The sequence below is a fragment of the Ambystoma mexicanum genome, chromosome 2q (genome assembly GCF_040938575.1).
Source record: "Ambystoma mexicanum isolate Mex_15411 chromosome 2q, UKY_AmexF1_1, whole genome shotgun sequence".
Taxonomy (NCBI): domain Eukaryota; kingdom Metazoa; phylum Chordata; class Amphibia; order Caudata; family Ambystomatidae; genus Ambystoma; species Ambystoma mexicanum.
In genome coordinates this window covers 621,934,018-621,954,104 of record NC_090924.1, presented here as the reverse complement: position 1 = coordinate 621,954,104, position 20,087 = coordinate 621,934,018, and the positions used below count along the sequence as shown (strand labels likewise).

The window sequence follows — 20,087 nt, the reverse complement described above, 5'->3', positions numbered from 1 at the left end:
GAAGCAGGGAGGTTGAGGAAGAGGCTGTTGGAGTAGTCAAGCCTAGAAAGAACCAGGGACCTGGAGACAGTGAGTCGTCGGGTGAAATTGAGAAAAGGTAGAGTGACTCTGGGGAGGTGTAGCTGATAGTTACTTTTTTGAGATATCAGAAATGTGAGAGAAGGAGAGTGGAGTCGAAGATGACCACAAGGTTTTTGGGATAACTTGGTAGCTTACTAAAGTCTTACTACCAGTAGGACTTTAGGAAAACTCCCCTGATAGATTTTGAAATGCCCTTCCCTGTTCCCATCGAGGCTCCCATCTCTGGTCACAGGGCCCGATCCAAAGCACATTTATACTGAATTCATTGTCCCAATGAAGCAAGCATGCATGCATATGCTACAACATTCACACTATTAAATTTCCCATTCACGAGCACTCCCACAGGCTACATCATTCCAACTGTACTCTCATTCATAGGTGCACTTACTTAGACAGCTCCTTTGTGCACTTACATACATGTCTTTTCCATACCTACACGATTATCAACAACTCAGGACTCTGGCCACAGCCAGGACATCCGTACACGCTGCTCCACATGGCCCTCTAGCTCCTGCGCAACCAGCACACAGGAAGCAGGGGTGGTGTTAAGGCAAACATTGCTGTTCCTGACATGCACTGATGGGTGTGCATGTCAATCCCCTCTCCCCCGGCCTTGAATGGCCCAATACGTTAGCTGGGATACAACCAACCACAGGGAAACCAGACTTCACAAAAAAACACAAAGTCAGCCCTGAACACTGCCTCAGCTGCTTGAGGCAGCCTAGTTTTTTTAAATGGGCTTGCAATATTTTGAATGGCTCCTCCATAACAGGTGGTGGTCAGTACCCCATCTCCAATTATCGCTGTGCTGCCACTAGTTTGTCCCCAGATGCATACCTTGTGTTCCTGTTTAAACATGGATTGCAGATTCCAGAATGCCCAGAAATAAAAGAAACAACAAAGAGGCCAGACCTGAACTGGTCCAGTATCGCTTCGGGGACACATTGCTCAAACTCAGAAAGTTACTTCCATAGCTAGGCTTTTGGTTGGCAGGCACAGTTAGAGTGTCCGAACTTGCCTGCTGGAGGGGAAAGAACAAGTTTTGGCAGACCTTCCTGCCTAAACACTGCTGGTCTTAACACCAAAGGAGCACATTAGGATTAAAGAATGGTGGCAGCCTCTTTAGGAGTGTGAAGTTGTTACTGTAATGCTAAACACAACTTTTCTGACAATACCAGTCTGTACCATGTTGATCCTTCTTATGACCACTGGTGCCACACCTTGATTGCTTCCAACAAGACATCTTTCTTAAAATGGATGCCTCGGCAATGCTAGCAGAGGGGACTGCATAAAGGACTGCTACAAATTTGTGGCATTTCAGTGACATTTCCAAGAAAATTAAGTTTCACCATATGGGCATGGAACTCTCTCGCTGGAGAACACACCTGTTGCTGGGAATCATGAGGCTCACATCTGCATTTGATAGATATACCGAAGTAGAAAGAATAATGAATAGAGATGTATTAGAAGAATAGCCCAATCTTTGGGCTGAGTGAGGCACCAACGGCTGTAGATGGGGCTGAGCAGGACGAGGAATGCAGACTAAACCAACTGAGCAAGATGGGGTGGGCAGGGCCGAGCGGATAAGATGGAAATGCCAGAGCTGCTGCTGCCCAGGGCCCATAACCCCCTTTTCTTGCTGAAATTCCTCGCCCCACTGGGGAAATTAGGGGAGGAGTAGGGCAGTGTTGTTGGCCCACCCAAAGCTGACGAGATCACCTAAATGGGGTCCGAACATAAGCTGCATGGCCAAGATAGCGTCTCCAGCAGTGCCAGACGGAGTTGTGGTAAAACAGCAGAAGGGAGGCAACTCGCTCAGTCCCTCGTCCTCCCAGCCCCTAGTGGCATTTCAGAGGTGAGCAAGCGTGGAGGCCCCCAGGTGGGTCGGGCGACCTGCGTCCTCTCCTATGCTGGGAGAAAGGAGCGAGCAGTGACATCTGCGGGCAACGGACGCCAGAGAGGTGGAGCAAGGCGAGTGAGTCGGCCAAGGTGAAGCGGGTCGGACCCGGTTAGCGGTAGATTCCTGTGACGCCTGAGGGGCTGGGAGGACGACCAGCCCCATTCTTTTGCAGTACGAGCCATGATGCTGGCATGGAACCCAGGAGGGTGTATGCTGTCCCTTCCCCTCAGCGTCCCACAGTGAGCTGTGGAAGAGAAGCTAAATTGTACTGAGGGGAGCAGGGTGGAGAGGGGCCATGCCGAGGACTGCTGGAGGCAGCGAGTGCTGGGTGCCTTGGACTCAGGCGGAGGCACAGGGATCAGAAGGCCCTGTGCAAGGGCAGAGAAGTGAGTGGGGGGACCCGGACCTCTAGTGTCTCGGGCTACTTGCTGCCCATTCGAGTCGTCACCCTGACCCACAAGGAGCTGAGCAAGAGGGTGCCCATCTAGACAAAGGGGCCAGTAAACTGGGCCAGCTTGAGCTATTGCCGCAGGAGAAGGCGCAGGAGACCGAAATCTAGGTGGTCTGGTGCAGGAACCAGGAGGATTGAATTGTTAGACCCAGTTATTTGGTGCCCTGTGCTATTAAACCAGCCATTGACCCGCTGTCTGGTGCTCCACAGACTCGTGTTGGGAGGCAGCCACCTAGACGTGCGCAGACTGCTCCGACTAGGTGGAATTCAGCAAGGAGCCTTGCAAGTGGTGGCTCTATTACTAGCTTATCAGAAATCTTTTCTGTGGACATTGAATGAGAGGCAGGAGTGGTGGTGCCCGTCGAAGACCCGGAGGCGAGCTTGGCACCACAGAATAAGGGAGGCCTGATAGTAATAAAGAGACATGCAGTGCCCCATCCTTATGGAGGTAAGCAGGGGCAAAACCCCAGAAAACCGATATTTACCATGAAGTCTGAGAAGCAAGACTCGCTGGGAGCAAGAAAACCTAGAGCACCAGCCTTGGGCAACATAACAAAAATGCTATCTGCCCAGGAGGGAACAGCCAAGAAACTGCAGCAAGTCAGCGCATAAATCCATGCAACAGCCTCACAGCCGTCAGGGAACGATGATCCCCTTGCAACACCGGCAATAAAGGAGAATATCAAGGACATGCTGGTGGAGTTGAAGCAGGACTTCACCCAAGAAATACACGGGCGCATTGACAAACTGGTGGGATCGGTTGGCGACTTACAAGCTTGCAAGACTGAGGCAGAATTACTAATTCTGGAACTGGAAACCTTGGCGGCAGTCCAAGCCCACCAGCAAGCAGTGCTCTCAGAGAAGATTAATGCTCTGGAAAAGCCACTTGAAGCTTTCACAGTTAAACAAGTGGATGCCGAGAACCTCTCGAGGCATAACATCAGGATACAAGGCATCCCTAAGCAGGTACAGGATCAAGACTTGATCTCGTACTTGGAAGCTCCGTTGAACACTATACTGGATCTACCACAGGGCGAGGAGTTGGTGTTGGACCAGACACAGGGTATACACAGCGTATTAGATCAAAAATGCTCTGTGACCGGACATGCTTGCCAGAACCCACTTTTTTTCGGTCAGAAGGAACGGACAATGAGAGAGGCCCGGAAGCAGACGGTGGTACACTTTCGGTGATCAGACCTACAGTTGTTTCAGGAAGACTACTCACAAACCACTCTTCAGACGCAAGAAACAAAGTGGCGACGGCCAGGGTGATAGAGGTATCCCTTATAGATGGGGATTTCCATGCAAGCTGCTCTTTGATGTAAAAGAGAAGTACACTGTGACTAAGGAAGCAGTAAGAGGATACAGTAACCCTGATGGAGGGACGATGATCAGGCAGGAGAGAGCCAGGAAGACCGCACGGATCTATCCTAGTCCCAGGGGAGGAAAATGCCCTGAATGTGTGGGCCCACAGGCAAGGGCAATGCCAGGATGAATAGGCATGTAACGCGCATGAACAATGCAACCCAAATTGCCACTTTGAGGGGAAGGAGGTAGCGGGGGCAAGCAGAAGCCCAATGCTGTTTCAAGGAGGAAGCTTACAAGTTACATGTCTTGAGCTCAAGTTTTCTGCAATGTGATCAAGTTGTTGGGGAAAGGTATTAAAGTCTGCTAGTAGGATGATCTTCGGCGGGGGGGGGGGGGAGACCACGGAGCACATGGGAAATGTCTCCATGTGGGAGCTGTGAGAAACCTAAGGGTATCCTCACACCCACTCCCCTTAGATCCTCTGATCTGGAGGCCAGGGAAAGGCCATCGCTTTTGGATCCTGACCCTGGGGTGGTATGCGAGGTAGGATCACCTGGGTGGAGGGGGGGGGGGTTGGGGAGAGGATATCCACAGGAGAGATATGGTATCCCCTTTTCCCTAGTGAGAACCAACCTCACCCTCCCTTGGTCTTTACGGGCTGTTGCAAAACATCTTCCCTCATTTTCCCCCATTCAACCCACTATAGTACTGGGATGAGGAAGAGGCGACGAGGAGTAGCAAGTAATTTCACCACTCTAGTACTGAGAGGAGAAAGTCCTGCAGAGTGTTTTAAAGTTCAGGCATGTCAAGTGTTCCACTAATTGGGGCCAGGCAATTACAATTTGGGACTCACATGCAACCCTGTCAAGATGCATCAAAAGGGAGGAGACCAGCAGCAAGGAGACCATGAGGGAATCCTGTTTGCGAGTAGGCAGCTGAGGTGGGTCCTGCAGGAGATCCAGGCAGATGATCCCAGGAAACTGGAGCCGAAGGCCAGGAGGGCCGCGAGAAGGCCACAGGTGTGGGAGCCTCATTGGTCGGAGGAGCGCTAACAGAGCAGTGGTCTCAGAAGAAGTAAAGTGACCAACGGCATCCGTGGAGAGTAAGCAGAGCTGCCGGCAGGAGAAGGAGCAATACTGAAGTGCGAGCAGTGCTCGTAATCGAAGAAACACGTGTTGGCAGAGCCGAAACCGAAAGCAAAACTGCCTGGAGGAGACACCAAGGACCGGCATGTGAAGACGGAAGATCACTCGAACCGGGGGAATCGTGGGGGTTGTGGGGAAACCAAAATGAACTGCCAAATGAATGGAAAAGCATGAACAAGTTGAAATAAACCCAAAGTAACGGGTTAAGAGACAAAAAAAAAAAAAAAAAAAAAACACAAATACAACGCGCATGTGGCAGATAAGCAGATCACAGATATTGAATATCGGACTGAATGAAAGCTTTTGGCAAACCTAAGGCCCGATGAAGTGTTTGCTGCTCGTAAGAACGATTGAGAGGAACCGAGTGACACGTGTCTATGAATATGATGAAAACCACAATATACTAAGCCCTAGTCACGTATGTCCTGTTATTTTGGATTGAACTTGTATGTATAAACAGTGAAATTGAATAATTGTTTGATGGGGAGGTTACGACAGTAATGTTAATGTATGTTTAATGTCGGTTGGTTAAGCCATCGATTCAAGGCTTTCAACATACACTGTGAAAAATAAAATTGGTTTAATAACAAATTAATGATATGATCCTTTTTGGTTCACATTTGCTATTCAGCTGGAGGCACCATCAACAGCTGACAGTTCTGCCATTCTGATAGTGTCAGCATTTGTGCTTTAAACACTAAGGAGGGGGGGGGGGTAACGATTCTCCAACAGATAGATATTTAGGATACTGTTCAAGTCAACATGTATCATGATATAGGATATAAGGCATTTATAACGCACCTGTACACAGGAGTTTCTAGGCGCCACAAGTACATGGAATGGAAGACATACAGAGGACAAGACAGTCCTACTAGACCTTGGTTCATTCGTATCGTGCAATTGTGGCAATAGAAGTGCAGGGGGGAGGGGGAGAGTGCAAGCGAGAGGAAAGGGGGAAGTGCAATCAGGGTAGCATGGCTCTGGGTAAGTGCAAGGAGGCAGGGAGCTGTAGGGGCTACAGTTACAGCCCCTACGTGCAAGGTAGGCCAGGAGGCAGTGCAAAGGAAGACTGGTTGTGGAGGCGCCTGGTACCCAGCAAGACCCTGAGGAAACTAAACCAGTCAGCGAAGCAGAAAGGCAAGTTAACAACGGAGCAAGTGAGAAGGCAAAGGAGAAACAGGGTCTTGAGCTGCTTCCGGAATGTCAGGTGGACCAGTACAAGTCAGAGAGGGTCAGGGAGGTCGTTCCAGAGGGAGGCACCTGCAGAGGAGATATATCTACCACCCCCTAACCCCCCAAACTCACTGCGTGGAGAAGGGTCTGACCCTCAGAGAGTTGGAGGTAGCTGTGCAAAGGGATCTAGGAGGAAGGGATTTCGGAAGAGAGTTTGATGTGGTGTGGGCCCCAGCCCCAGTTAGCCTTAGTGGATGATGCAGAGGGTCTTCAACTTGATCCTTGCAGCCACGGGTGCTAGTGGAGGGATTTCAGGGCAGGAGAGATACGGTCCCTGAGCTTGAGGCCAATGATAAGTCTTGCAGTCCTGTTTTGGATTAGTTGCAAGGGGTGAAGAGTAGAGGTAGGCACATTGAGAAAGAAGCTGTTGCAGTAGTCCAGCCTGGAAAGAACCAGGGCTCTGGAGACGTTGAGATTCTGGGGGGGGGGGCGAGAAAAGGCAGGATACCTCTGAGGAGGTGCAGCTGGCAGTGGGCCTTTTTGGCAAGGGCTGTGATGTGAGGAGAGAAGGAGAGAGCGGAGGCGAAGGATACCAAGGATTTTTTGCCTCACAGAAAGGCAAGGGTGCAGAGTCCAAGGAGGGCGGCCAGAGTGGGAGGGGGGAAACAGGAGCAGAGGCCCCAATGAGAAGAATCTCCGTCTTACTAACATTAAGGTATAGATAGTTGAAGGCGCACCAATCCTGAATCATGGATAGACAATCCGGAATGAGCAAGGGAGGAGGCGGCCAAGGGAAGCCTAAAGTAACACTGAAAGTTAGAAGAGAAGAACAAGTTACTCCTTACCTGGTAACGTTCTTTCGATGGGATGTTCCTCCGACGTATTCCTTATCTATGATATTTGTATCTCCAGCTTGCTGGCCTCGGAAATTTTTTTTTTTCCAGTAGAGGGCGCTGTGTGTCGACGTCCGTCGAGTAGGTGTTCCTCAACAGCCACCGTATCGACGTCGACGTCATCATGCCCATAAATGGCCACGCGCAGCGTCCGTTGCCAAGTTCCGTTTTGTAGAGTAAGGTAGTTATTGCATGAATGGTTACTACCCTTGAAGGAGCGTAAACTGCAACCACAAGAGAAATGTTATTGCGGGGATGGATGGGAGGGGCGATAAGGAATACGTCGGAGGAACATCCCATCGAAAGAACGTTACCACGTAAGGATAAACTTATTCTTCGAAGGGATTGTGTCCTCCGACGTATTTCTTATCTATGATAGACTCCCATAGCAGTGGTATGTGATTGGAGGCGGGAGTAAGATGCCATATTACTCTTTAAGAATGAACAGAGTAACACAGCTTTGCCAAATCTAGTCTATTGACTAGAGGAGGAATCCAGGCTATAAAATTTGGTAAAGGTATGTGCGGACGACCATGTGGCAGTCGCACATATGTCTCGAATTGGTACCCCTCTTTGAAGAGCTGAGGAGGCTGCGATACCCCTGGTCGAATGAGCCCTTAGATTTTGAGGGGGCTCTTTCCCAGCCAGTTTGTAGCATTCCAGAATGGCTAAAATAATCCATCTGGAGATGGTTCGTTTGGTTATTGGTAATCCCAACTTATGTCCTGCGTAACCTACAAAGAGTTGGTCTGCTTGTCTAATTTTAGCAAGTCTACTGATATAAAAACTCAAAGCTCGCTTAGGGTCCATCCTGTGTAGTCTCTCTTCCTCTTTCCCCGGATGGGGAGGAAGATAAAGTGAAGGTAAAGTAATCTTCTGAGTAATGTGAAATTCAGAAACTACCTTTGGGAGGAAGTTAGGCTTCACCTGTAGAACGACTTTATCCTTGTGAAAAACTGTATGGGGAGGTTTACAAGATAGGTCTTATATCTCGCTAACCCTTCTAGCAGATGTTAATGCTACCAATAAAACAGTTTTGAGGGTGAGAAACTTCAATCAACAAGAGTGGAGTGGTTCAAATGGAGCACCCTTTAGGAAGTTTAAAACTAGATTTAAGTCCCATAAGGGAACTTGGAATGGTCTTGGAGGGTAAACATTAGTTAGACCTTTCAGGTATTATATTACCAATGGAATTTTGAAATATGAAGGCTCCTCTGCAGTGCGCTTAAAGATCGATAGCGCTGCCAGATAGCCCTTAATAGTGCCAACTTGAAGGCCTGAATTTGCCAAATAAAGTAAGAAGGATAACACCGCAGGTTTACCACATGAAAAGTGTTCGATATTCTTTTCTCTGCACCAGCTGCAAAATTTATTCCAACGGCAGCGGTATAGAGATTTAGTTGCTGGCCTTCTGGCCGAAAGCAACACCTCCATGACGTCATCTGGAAGGTCCCAATCCTTGTACCTCAACCTTTCAGATACCAAGCGTGAAGGTTGAGGGTCTTGATGGCTGGATGGAGAACCTGACCTCCCTTCTGCGAGAGAAGATCCTCTGTACGGTAGACGAATTGGAGGATGGATGGACATGTCCAGAAGGTCCGGGTACCACGTTCTCCTGGCCCAGTCCGGGGCAATTAGGATCATGGTCTTCCGAAACCTTCTCAACCTCCTGATCATTTGAGGAATGACAGGGACCGGAGGAAACGCGTACAGAAAAGGGAACTCCCAGTCCACTACGAACGCATCTCCTAGAGCTCCTCTCTTGAGCAAAATCTGTCGCACTTCCTGTTGATACTGGTGGCGAACAGATCCACTTGAGGGGTTCCCCAAAGGGCGAAGATCTCTTGAAGGACTTCCTGAGCTATCTCCCACTCGTGGGAGACTGTGTTCTGCCTGCTCAGAGCGTCCGCTGTCAAGTTCTTCTCTCCGGCTAGGTGAATTGCCGATAGAGAGATTCCTTCCTGAATTGCCCAAAACCAGAGCTGCATCGCCTCTCTGCACAGTGGCAGTGACCCTACGCCTCTCTTTTTTTGGAGGTAGTGCATGGCCACTGTATTGTCCGTCATTATCAGGACGTTTCTCCCCCGTACAGACGGCAGAAAAGCCTTCAGTGCCAGTCTGATGGCTCTCAGCTCCAACAGGTTGATGTGTAGTCTGGACTCCGATGGAGACCAACGACCGCTGATGGTCAAGTCGTTGGCAGGGGCTCTCCACCCCGTGAGTGAGGCGTCTGTGACTACTGTTATCTCCGGCCATGGTTGCCAAAACAGTTCTCCTTTCAAGATGTTCTCTGGATAGGCCCACCATTGAAGGTCGTGGACTACCTTGTCCGGAATCCGGAGGAGATCTGTCAATCCTCCTTGAGAATTGTGACCACTGAGTCCTCAGTGCCCACTGAAGGGATCTCATTCTCAGGCGAGCCTCTGGCACAAGGGATATGCAGAAAGCCATGAGGCCTAGCAACCTCAAAAAGTCGTAGGCTGGGAGACGTTGGGCATTTTGAAACCTGGTGACCATCTGCAGAATATCTTGAGCCCTCACCTCTGGTGGCGAGGCTTTTCCCAGGGACGTGTCCAGGACTGCTTCAATGAACTGGAGTCTCTGTGATGGTATCATCTGTGACTTCTTTAAATTGAGGGAGAAGCCCAGCTTGTGAAGGAAGTGGCAGACATAATCTAGTTGGATCCGAGCTTGTTCCGAAGAAACTGCTCTGATCAACCAATCGTCCAGGTAGGGGTAGACGTGAATCCCTTCCCTCCTTAGACTTGCAGCCACAACCGACATTAGCTTGGTGAAGACCCTCGGGGCGGAGGTCAGCCCAAATGGCAGAACTCGAAATTGATAATGAGAGTTGCCAATTGCGAATCTCAGGTACTTCCTGTGCTTGGGATGTATTGGCACATGGAAATAAGCATCCTGAAGGTCCAGAGATACCAACCAGTCCTGAAGCTGGAGGGCCTGAAGGATCTGAGAGAGAGTTACCATCTTGAACTTGTCCTTCCTGAGGAACTTGTTCAATTCTCGTAAGTCCAGGATGGGTCTCAGTCCTCCGTCTTTCTTTGGTATGAGAAAGTAGGGGGGAGTACCAGCCCTTGTACCTGTCCGCTACAGGTACCGGTTCTATGGCACCTTTCTCTAGCAGGTCTACAATTTCCTGCAAGAGGAGCGGATCCGGCACTTTCAGAGAGCTGTTCCCCGGTGGATGGCTCTGAGGGATGCATAGAAAAGGCAGGCAGTAACCTTGGGCGACTGTCTCCAATGCCCAAGCATCTGACGTAATAGCCTGCCATTCCGTCAAATGGTGAGTTAACCTGCCCCCTACAAGTGTCTTGTGATGGGAGACCTCAGAGTGGTTTGGGAGCGGCTGATGCAGTTGCCGAAGGTAAAGCGGCTCCTGCTCCTGCTAATGCGGCTTTCTTTCCTCTACCCCGTCCACCACGGGTAAATTTTCCTTGGCCTCTTTGAGCCGGCCGTCCTCTGCCTCTTCCATATGAGGAATAATAGCGAAAGGACCTTCCTCTCCAAGAGGATCCTGAGGGACGAAAATTAGTTTGGCGGATTGCAGCTCCTAGTGACTTGGCAGCTGCTTTAGATGTTTGCAGTTTTTCCAAACTGTCATCCGCCTTTTTACCAAACAGGGAAGAACCGTCAAAGGGCATATTTAAAAGTCTGGCCTGTACGTCAGAAGCAAAGCCGGACTTTCTCAACCACGCATGCCTGCGGATTGTGGTACTTGCCGCCATGGCCCTGCTGATACTGTCAGCAGAATCAATGCCAGTTTGAAGGGACTCACACATTGCATCTTTACCATCTCTGATGATATTTAAAAATGCGTCCCTTTCTTCTCCTTCCTGGAGGCAGTCAGCCGCTGATGAAGCACACTCCCAAAGAGTGTGGCTGAACCTAGCGAGCGTACAAGTCGCATTAATAGATTTTAAAGCCATGCTAATGGCCGAGAAGACTTTCTTAGCCATGGCATCATATTTTTTATCATCCCTATCCTGTGGAGCAGTAGGGTATACAGATGTACTGCCTGATGAAGTTGCAGCCTGGACCACCAGACTCTCTAGAGTAGGGTGTTTAGATAGGTATTCAGGGTCAGAAGCAGATACCCTATATTTCGCTGACAACTTCTTGTTAACCGCAGGGATAACTTCAGGAGTTTCCCAGTTAGTTAAAATCTTTCTCTGTAAGGCAGAGTGAAATGGAACCACAGGATCCTCCTGTGGACCTTTATCCAAAATGTCAGTGAGGTCATCCTGCTGAAAAACAGGTGAAGGTGCAGACCAACCCATGAATTCTATGATTCTTGACATTAGGGTTCTATAAGGGGTATCAGCATGTTCCCCTGGGTCTAATTTGACAAATTCCACTTCAGGGGAAGTGTCTAAACCACTTGCTTCCTTTAATACATCCTGAAGGTCTTTCAACCTTCTTTCCTCAGGGTCAAAAGTCTCTGGTTCAGGTGATGTGGTCCTCTGCAGGTCAAAAGGCCTTTCTTGGTCTGAGTCTTCCCTTTCCTCATAAATTGAGGTTAAAGGGGGGTGTTCTGAGTGAAAGGGGACAAAACTCATTTCTAAAGCAGAAAGAGCCATCATCACTGGCCTTGAAAAAGTCGATGTCGTCGACGCCGATGTAAAAATCCTCGAAGGCGCCGTCAAAGGCGTCGAGAAAACTGGAAGTGTCCCCGTAGAACTGGAAAGGATTGGAACCCTGCTCGAGGATGTCGACGACGCTCTCGGCCTAACCGTTGGCTGTGGAGTAACCGTGTTTTTTTCTTTTATCGACGGCTGCGTCGAAGAACCCTTCGATAACGGCGTCGATGGCACTGATCTATGCTTCGAAGGGGCTTTCGACGATGGCGTCGAAGATGCTTTACTTCCCAATGGCTCATGGCGCTTTCGGGTCAACTTTCGCCGGGTGCTTCGACTCGCAGCGTTTAGATTTTTTGGGCTTTTCACCCAGGGTATCACCCTCAGCTGACTTCGAGGGGGTCGAGGCCGCTTTCTCGAAGACGCTTAGCATCTTTTTTCTGAATTCCTCCCACTCAGCCTGAGAGCTGTGTTTTTTGGGGCAATGTACTCTTTCAGGGGAACTAGAAGAAGACGATGAAGAAGATCTTCTACATCTCTTTTTCGAGTGTCTAGACCTCCACTAGTGGTGGGAGCCACTTCGAGACCTAGACCGAGAATGCTTTCGACGGTGAGGAGACGAATGTCTCGACTCTACCGCGGAAACTTTCGAGGAAGTTAAAACTGACTTACCTCTCTCGAGCTTCCCCTTACGCTCCTTCAGGGCTTTCGCCGTCATTGATAGGCATTCCTCACACTCCGAACACTGGTGTTCGATTCCCAGACACCACAAACCGATCCTGTGAGGATCCGTCAACGACATTTTCTTCCCACAGTCTCGGCATTTTTTGAAACCGGACCGACTGACGAACTGAGCAACGGTATTCCGAGGCACACGAAGCGTGGAAAAACAGAACTGAGCAACGGATGCTGCGCGTGGCCATTTATAGGCATGATGACGTCGGCGTCGATACGGTGGCTGTCGAGGAACACCTACTCGACGGACGTCGACGCAGAGCGCCCTCTACTGGGAAAAAAAAAAATTCCGAGGCCAGCAAGCTGGAGATACAAATATCATAGATAAGGAATACGTCGGAGGACACAATCCCTTCGAAGGTGGAGATCAGGTGGGCCAAAGGAGCTGATGGACATTAAAGAGCAAGGGCGAGAGGATAGTGTCCTGGGGGACACCACACTTGGAGAGAGGTAGTGGAGAGAAAGGGCCCAAGTTGGGCCCTCATATACAAAGCAGTCTGGAGTAGCCTTCCAGCGTACCTGGCGGCTAAGCGCCACATATCTGGTGGCACACACGCCTCACGCAGCACAGACCAACCGGCTTGAATCACAACTCGTCCGCAAAGAGAGGACCCCACAAACAATTCTTCTCTTGTCATGCACCCACCCTCTGGAACTCGATCCCAGTGTCAGCTCGGAAAACCCCACGAGCCTCCAATTTCACAAATCTCAACACCTGACCAAGGCCTTATTCCAATGAACGCAAATACCGAGGCACAGACCTCACAGTACTGAGCAGTTAAAAGATGCCAGCCCAAATGCCAGCTATGCATACTTTGTACAGTGCTCTGCTGCTATCTAGCCATGTCTGCATTCTAAGCAATACAATACAAATAAACGGAAATATACCAAACATGCACATTTATGTCTGCTAAGAAAAACAAATCAATTGTACTGAACTGAAAGACAATAGCATGAGAACTTCAGTAGATACACTACATCAATTTGTCATTAAGACCTTTACAGATAATGATAAAGAATTTACACCATATAGAATTTGGCCAATGATTTTTATGTTATGGAAATGTGGGTCCTGGAACAACCTTCAACTCCTTTCATCTTTACAGGGAGGGGCATGGTTTTTGTTCAAAACACAAATCCCAGGAGCACAATATTAGAGGAAAATGAAGGAGAAAAAGGTCACAATTCTCGAAAGAAAAAGTCAGTGGCTACCTGCAGGTTTAAATGTAAAAAAAAAAAAAATAATAATAATAAAAAAAAAAATGTACAGCAACAACAAAGAGTTGCTTGTTTTAGTTCTAGCAACTTCAAGGACGGCTTCAGGAAAACAGCTGAAAAGATGACTGGGAAAAATGGCAACGTTTGAACAATCTCTTTGTATATGGAATCAAAGTCATAGACATGATGGAATTGATTGCTTTTTATATGGATTACAATTCTCACCTGAGAAGAATGTTCACTTTAGGGAATCCTTCCCATTTTTCTCGGCACTCTGGACATTCAGTCTTTTTTGATGAAACCCACCACAACGCTAGGCAGTGTCTACAGAAACTGTGGCCACAGTTCAAAGTGGTGGGATTCACTAGGATATCGTAACAGCAGTGGCAAGAGAACTCGCTAACTGAGATACGTCGGCTGACCTCTGGTACAGGACTATCGCCTTTTGTCCTCTCTGTGATTGCTCGTAACTCCACATCCTCCTCCATTTGGAGCCCTCAAAATAACACGTATTGTTTAATGTTGTACTTTTCTCATGCAGAAATCGAAATCCTTTACGGCATAGTGAATCCTGAAAAAAGAAAGTAAACTATTGTTAACACTGGAGAGTAAAGTTAATCAATGAGCAGGCATAAGGTCATAAGTAATCAACTTGTGTCACTACACTTTACCACATACTTGAGAAATAATTGGCAGCTCCCCAAAGCTGGTGGCAACAGTTTCAAGTGCCTTTAAAAAGGGTCAGCACAAAGCCCATCTTCCACTTTCATGGCAGCCCGTGGGCATGGAAGGAGGGGTGCCAGAAAACATCAGGTATGTGGATTCGAGGAAGGGAGGAGTACAAGAGAAAGGGTGAGGAAGGGACGATTGGTGGCGTGTGGGAGCAGTTGTGAGCTTGATTAGAATGCAGGCTTTATTCATAGATTCCAGCCGTTTTCGCCAAGAAGGAAGGGCTGGAGCCTTCCCATTCCCTCACCACCACCTTCACAGATGTCGGGAAGAGTCCTGACTGAATTACCACCAGCGACAGTAAGATGAAGTACCGCCACTTCATTTTGCAACTTTCTGCAGTATAATCCTGGATTCGTGCCAACTAAGGCAGAGGTGCCTCCATCACTTGCCTTTACGCTATTTGGCGCCTTTATCCACGACCCTACCTATCTACCGCCATCGTCTCACTACAAGGTAACGGCCGCTGTGATCCTCCATTACAAAGCCTGATCCCACTAGCCCAGCCTGGGATTGGCTGAGTGGCCCCATTTCCACATCAGCGTGCCACCGATAGGCGGCAGCCGAAGAGGAGGGAGGGCCGAAGTCGAAGGGGCGTGTAAAAGGGCCCGTCTTCGCCTGTCTGCGTATGGCCACTCTACGCTTGAGAAAACCACCCGTGTAAGTACTTGTAATGAGCATTTTCTGTCTCATCACCATATTCTCTGGCGCACGCATTGCCCCATGTCCTGTCAGCCGCACCTCCACTTCAACAACGCCCGTGTGTGACCATTAGTGCGCTGAACTCCATCTCTACTCACCACCCACTGACCTACGCACACTACAACCAAAGACTCCTCTGACTTTCGCCTGAAAACCAAAACTCTCGCCCAAACAAGACAGTCACCCAGTTCTTACACCTACATGCCTGCGGTATTGTACCCCAATGTATTGTATTGATTTCTTTGTAGGATATCTCAGTATCCTTTCGCATATTCTCTGCCTTGATACTCTGCTTGATTACTGCAATGATTACCATGAGCTTAAGTCTGATGCAACTAGTTTGTTAAGCTAATTTTCGCAATATCAAGATTTGTCTTCCAATCTACCCCCTAATTCCACAGCAATCCACTATTTTGGCCCCCACGAGCATCTGTGCCTTGTTACTTTAACGGTGTGCGTATCACATCCGTGTACTTCTGCCCGGTGTAATGATTATGTGCTCTCAGGCAATGTGTGCCTGCGCGATGATTAGATGCACTGTACCTCTGTGCACATTTACCCAAGACACTGCTCTTGCTTGTAATCTGTGCCTTCAAATTGCCTTTACTGTACTGTTCCCCTGCCACCCTCTGTGCCCTTGATTACATGTGCTTTTGATAATTGCCTTTCACCTGACCGTGTCACATGGCCTAGCCGAACTGCCTTGGGCCTCACCTGATAACTGCCTCTCCCAAATTACCCTGGACACCCGACTCAGTTTAAGGTGCGCGCTTGACCCTCGCCTTAGCACCCATAGTGCATATATTATATATTCGGCCAAATATGTTACTCCAAAGCCTGACCCACTGTATAATGATGGCCACTTCACTCCGTGCTACTAGCACCGCAGTATACCGTAACACGCTCCCTCCACCCGAGTCTGCACCACTCCCAAATAGCCTGCCAAATATGGCCGTAAATAACCTTAGCACTGCCCAACTCAAATTTCCCCATGCTACAGGCCCAGGAGCCTACGCTACCCTCCCTTGCTATATTAACAACAGAAACTCTAAACTCTGTGCAACTCTCTCCAAACTGCACGAACCCCTCACTAGACTGCTACCACCGATAAACAAGAAAACGAATTACCATGCCAGCATGAGGTTTGATATCACCAACCAACGTACAGCCTCATTCGCCCCATGTGTTAATGCCAGTCAACGACCCACAATAATAAGATAACTGACTGCAGCCCACCCACATCTCAAGGTCACAGCTAAAACTGAAGCACACTTCCGCAAAGGAGCACTCTTAAATGCGAGATCTCATTGCTACGCTACGGATATCGCCGACCTAATAACAGAAGGAAACCTGGACTTCCTTGCTATAACTGAGTCCTGGCTACACAACGCTGCAGGACCTTCACTTATGCTAGCCATAACAGACAGCTACACCATATCTAGGCAAGATAGAGTTGGAATCCGAGGTGGAGGAATCGCCATCATCTCCAGAGCAAGCCTTTCACAGAGACTAGCCCCTTTACAAACTATGCAATCATGCAAAATCCTCACTGCCAAACATCCCCTAAAACAACTCCCAGTCACTTACTATCCATCTACTCTACAGACCACCTGGCCCCGTTGGGACATTCAAGGAGGACATGCACACCATACTGGGCAACAACCTCAAAACGACCACCCAACTATTACTACTAGGTGACTTTAATCTAGGCTTTAATGAGACAAGCATGCCTCTGAAATAGACAACATCCTCACTGCACTAGGATTATCACAAAAAGTTAATAAACCTACCCATATCAAAGGCAGAACCCTAGACTGGGTAGCCGATCATAACTGCACGGCTACCATTACAGCTATCACACCACAACTGTGGACAGACCACTCTCTATCGTGTCATTCACATTATCTACCATCAGACCGTCACCCACGGCCATGCAAACGGCGCCACCATGCTTAACTAGAAACAAAAAGAATATCACAGTGGACAAAGTGATCCCTGCTATTCTCCCAACACTAAACTCATTGCCTGACGACTTGGCCCATAAATATAACAAAATCATGCTCACCACAATGAGTAGAATTGCCCCACTCAAATTGAGAGCAAGTAAACCAAAATCCCATTTAAACAAATGGTTCACCCCTCAATTAAAGGACTTACGTATCCTGAAAAGGAAGTGTGAAACTGCCTGGAGACTGCCCCTCTGGGGAGAACAAAGGTAAACTAACATCCATCTCTATGCACTACAAAAATGAAGTCTGCCTGGCAAAACGGAATTCATATAATGAACGTATTGCTAACTCTAAGTCAAGTATGAAAGAATTGTTCACTATGTTGAAAGAACTAGAATTCCCCGATTCCCATACCTGACATGTGTCAGAAACAAGACTTGGTGCATTAGAAATAATGAAACATAAGGTTTAGCCCATGTTCTGAAAAAGGAGGTTGGCTGCTGGATCTGCCCCAGGTGCCAATTGTAGTTCTAGTAAGGTATACCTTAACCAATTCAATTGTAATGTATAATCACACTCTTTAGAACTTGTATTTCAAAATATAATCTTTCAAAGGGCAAAACACTGACTACTTCAAGGTAACTGACAGGCCTCCTAATTTTTGGGACGGGTTTAAAAAGCCTCTGCACGTGGCCTGGAGCGCCAGTGATGTGGCTGCTCCTTTAATGGCCTCCGTCCGGGACCTGCGGCATCCGACAAAAAGCTAACCTTCCTGAGGTCTTCCAGCGATGAATTCCTCATCAATGGCAACATTAGAAGCAGAGGCACCCATTGTACTCTCGAAGGGCTACTAATCCCCCCCTGGAATCCCTGAAACAGACTGCATTTGTGCTCTCCCGCCAACCCAAAGCGCCGCTTCCAAGATGGCCGACGGGAGAAGCAACCCCTGTCCGACGACGAGAGCAGCAAGCGGAGCGACTGAGGCGCAGTCCAATAGAAGAACAAGTTACTTTCTTACCTGGTAACGTTCTTTCGATGGGATGGTCCGACGACGTATTCCATATCTATGACAGGTAATGTCCACAGCTGTGCTGCTTCGGAAACTTTTTTCGGCGTCTGCGTCCTGCGTCGATGACGTTGATGCGCCGTCGTCAAGGACCTGCTCCGACGTCCGACGTCATCCGATGTGATAAGTAGGACGCACGACGCCCGTAGCCTCAGTTGTAGTTTTTTTTCCCCCCAGAACGTGTGACATTAGTCAACTGCCAGTCAGACACAAAGCCTTGCGGAACGTAAGCTACAATCGCAAAAGAAATTCTGCAGCGGGGAAGGCAGGGAGGGAGCGATATGGAATACGTCGTCGGACCATCCCATCGAAAGAACGTTACCAGGTAAGAAAGTAACTTGTTCTTCGAGGGGATTGGGTCCTCCGACGTATTCCATATCTATGACAGACTCCCAAAGCAGTACCAGAGCAAGGAGGAGGGAAAGAATTTAGAATCAAAATTTAGAATTGCCAATCAAATAGCAGAGCAAAGGACCGCCTTGCCAAAGGCCAGATCCTGTCCTCGGATGGAATCGAGGGAATAGTGACGTACAAATGTATGTACTGAAGCCCAGGTGGCTGCATCACAGATGTTGCGAATAGGAACACCCCTCTGCAGGGCAGTAGATGCAGCCATACCCCTGATGGAATGGGCCCGCAAGCCAGCCGGCGGGTCCTTACCCGCCAAGCGGTAACACTCCGAGATGGCCAAAATAATCCAGCGAGACAAAGTCTGTTTCGTCACAGCCTGTCCCAAACGCTTTCCAGCGTAATTCAATAAAGAGTTGATCGTCCACTCTGACCCGGGACATGCGTGAAACATAAAAGCTCAAAGCTCTCCTAGAATAAGCCTATGGAGCCTCTCCTCTTCCTTACCAGGATGCGGAGGAGGATAGAATGCCGCAAGAACAACCTTCTGGGCCAAATGAAATTCCGAAACCACCTTCGGAAGAAAAGGAGGACGAACTCTAAGGACAACCCTGTCCTTGTGAAATACAGTGAAGGGTGGCTTAACTGAAAGTGCCTGTAACTCACTCACTCTGCGAGCGGAAGAAACCGCAACCAGAAACACAGTTTTCAGAGTTAACAGCTTCAAAGGGCAAGAAAGCAAAGGCTCAAACGGAACACCCATAAGAAACTTAAGAACAAGGTTTAAATCCCAACCGGGCACCAGGAAAGGTGACGGAGGGAACACATTAGTGAGCCCTTTCAGAAACTGTGAAATTAAAGGGATTTTAAAGTAGGAACACCCTTCAGACGAGCGCTTAAAGATGGACAGCGCCGCCAGGTAACCTTTAATGGTACCCACTTGCAAGCCCCTGTGGGCCAAAGAAAGTAAAAAGGACAGAACCATGGGGATGTCACATGCAAAAGGATCCACATTCTGAACTCTGCACCAGTCGCAGAACTTACGCCAACGGTACAGAGACTTTGTTGCTGGCCGTCGGGCCGAGAGCAACACCTCCATCACGTCTTCAGGGAGGTCCCAATCCTTATACCTCAACCTTTCAGAAGCCAAGCGTGAAGGTTGAGGGATCTGACCTCTGGATGGAGAACATGACCCCCTTCCCGTGAGAGCAGATCGTCTCGGGAAGACAACGTGGAGAGCAGATGGACAAGTCGAGAAGGTCCGGGTACCACGTCCTCCGAGCCCACGCCGGAGCAATGAGGATCATCCGGGAACCGAACTTCCGTAACCTCCGCAGCACTTGCGGGATGACGGGGACTGGAGGAAACGCGTACAGCAGGGGGAATGACCACTCCACCACGAACGCGTCTCCTAAGGCTCCTTTTGGAGGAAATTCCCGCAGGCAGAACCTCTCGCACTTCCGGTTGACACTGGAGGCGAAGAGATCCACCTGAGGGGTCCCCCAAAGGGTGAAAATCTCCAGGAGAATCTCCTGAGCCAACTCCCACTCGTGAGAGATTGTGCTCTGCCTGCTCAGAGCGTCCGCCGTCACTTTTTCGTCTCCGGCCAGATGAACTGCGGAGATCGAAACATCCTGCTGGATGACCCAGAACTCGAGCTGCATCGCCTCCCTGCACAGAGGAAGTGACCCTGCCCCCCCCCTTTTTGTTGAGGTTGTGCATGGCCACTGTGTTGTCCCGTCAGGATCAGGACATTCTTTCCTCGCACGGTCGGCAGAAAAGCCTTCAGGGCTAGCC

General features: G+C 49.0%; 1 protein-coding gene across 5 annotated transcripts in view; it reads right to left on the bottom strand.

The window, feature by feature from the left end:
• Window positions 1–20,087, bottom strand: part of BFAR (bifunctional apoptosis regulator) — a 799,780-nt gene that overhangs the window by 546,646 nt on the left and 233,047 nt on the right. For all 5 annotated transcript variants that reach the window (XM_069647786.1, XM_069647783.1, XM_069647787.1 and 2 more), the window contains one exon: window positions 13,722–14,067. In XM_069647786.1, coding sequence (XP_069503887.1) covers window positions 13,722–13,984 — 263 coding nt within the window. In that variant the 5' untranslated portion in view covers window positions 13,985–14,067. The remainder of the gene's footprint in view (window positions 1–13,721; window positions 14,068–20,087) is intronic.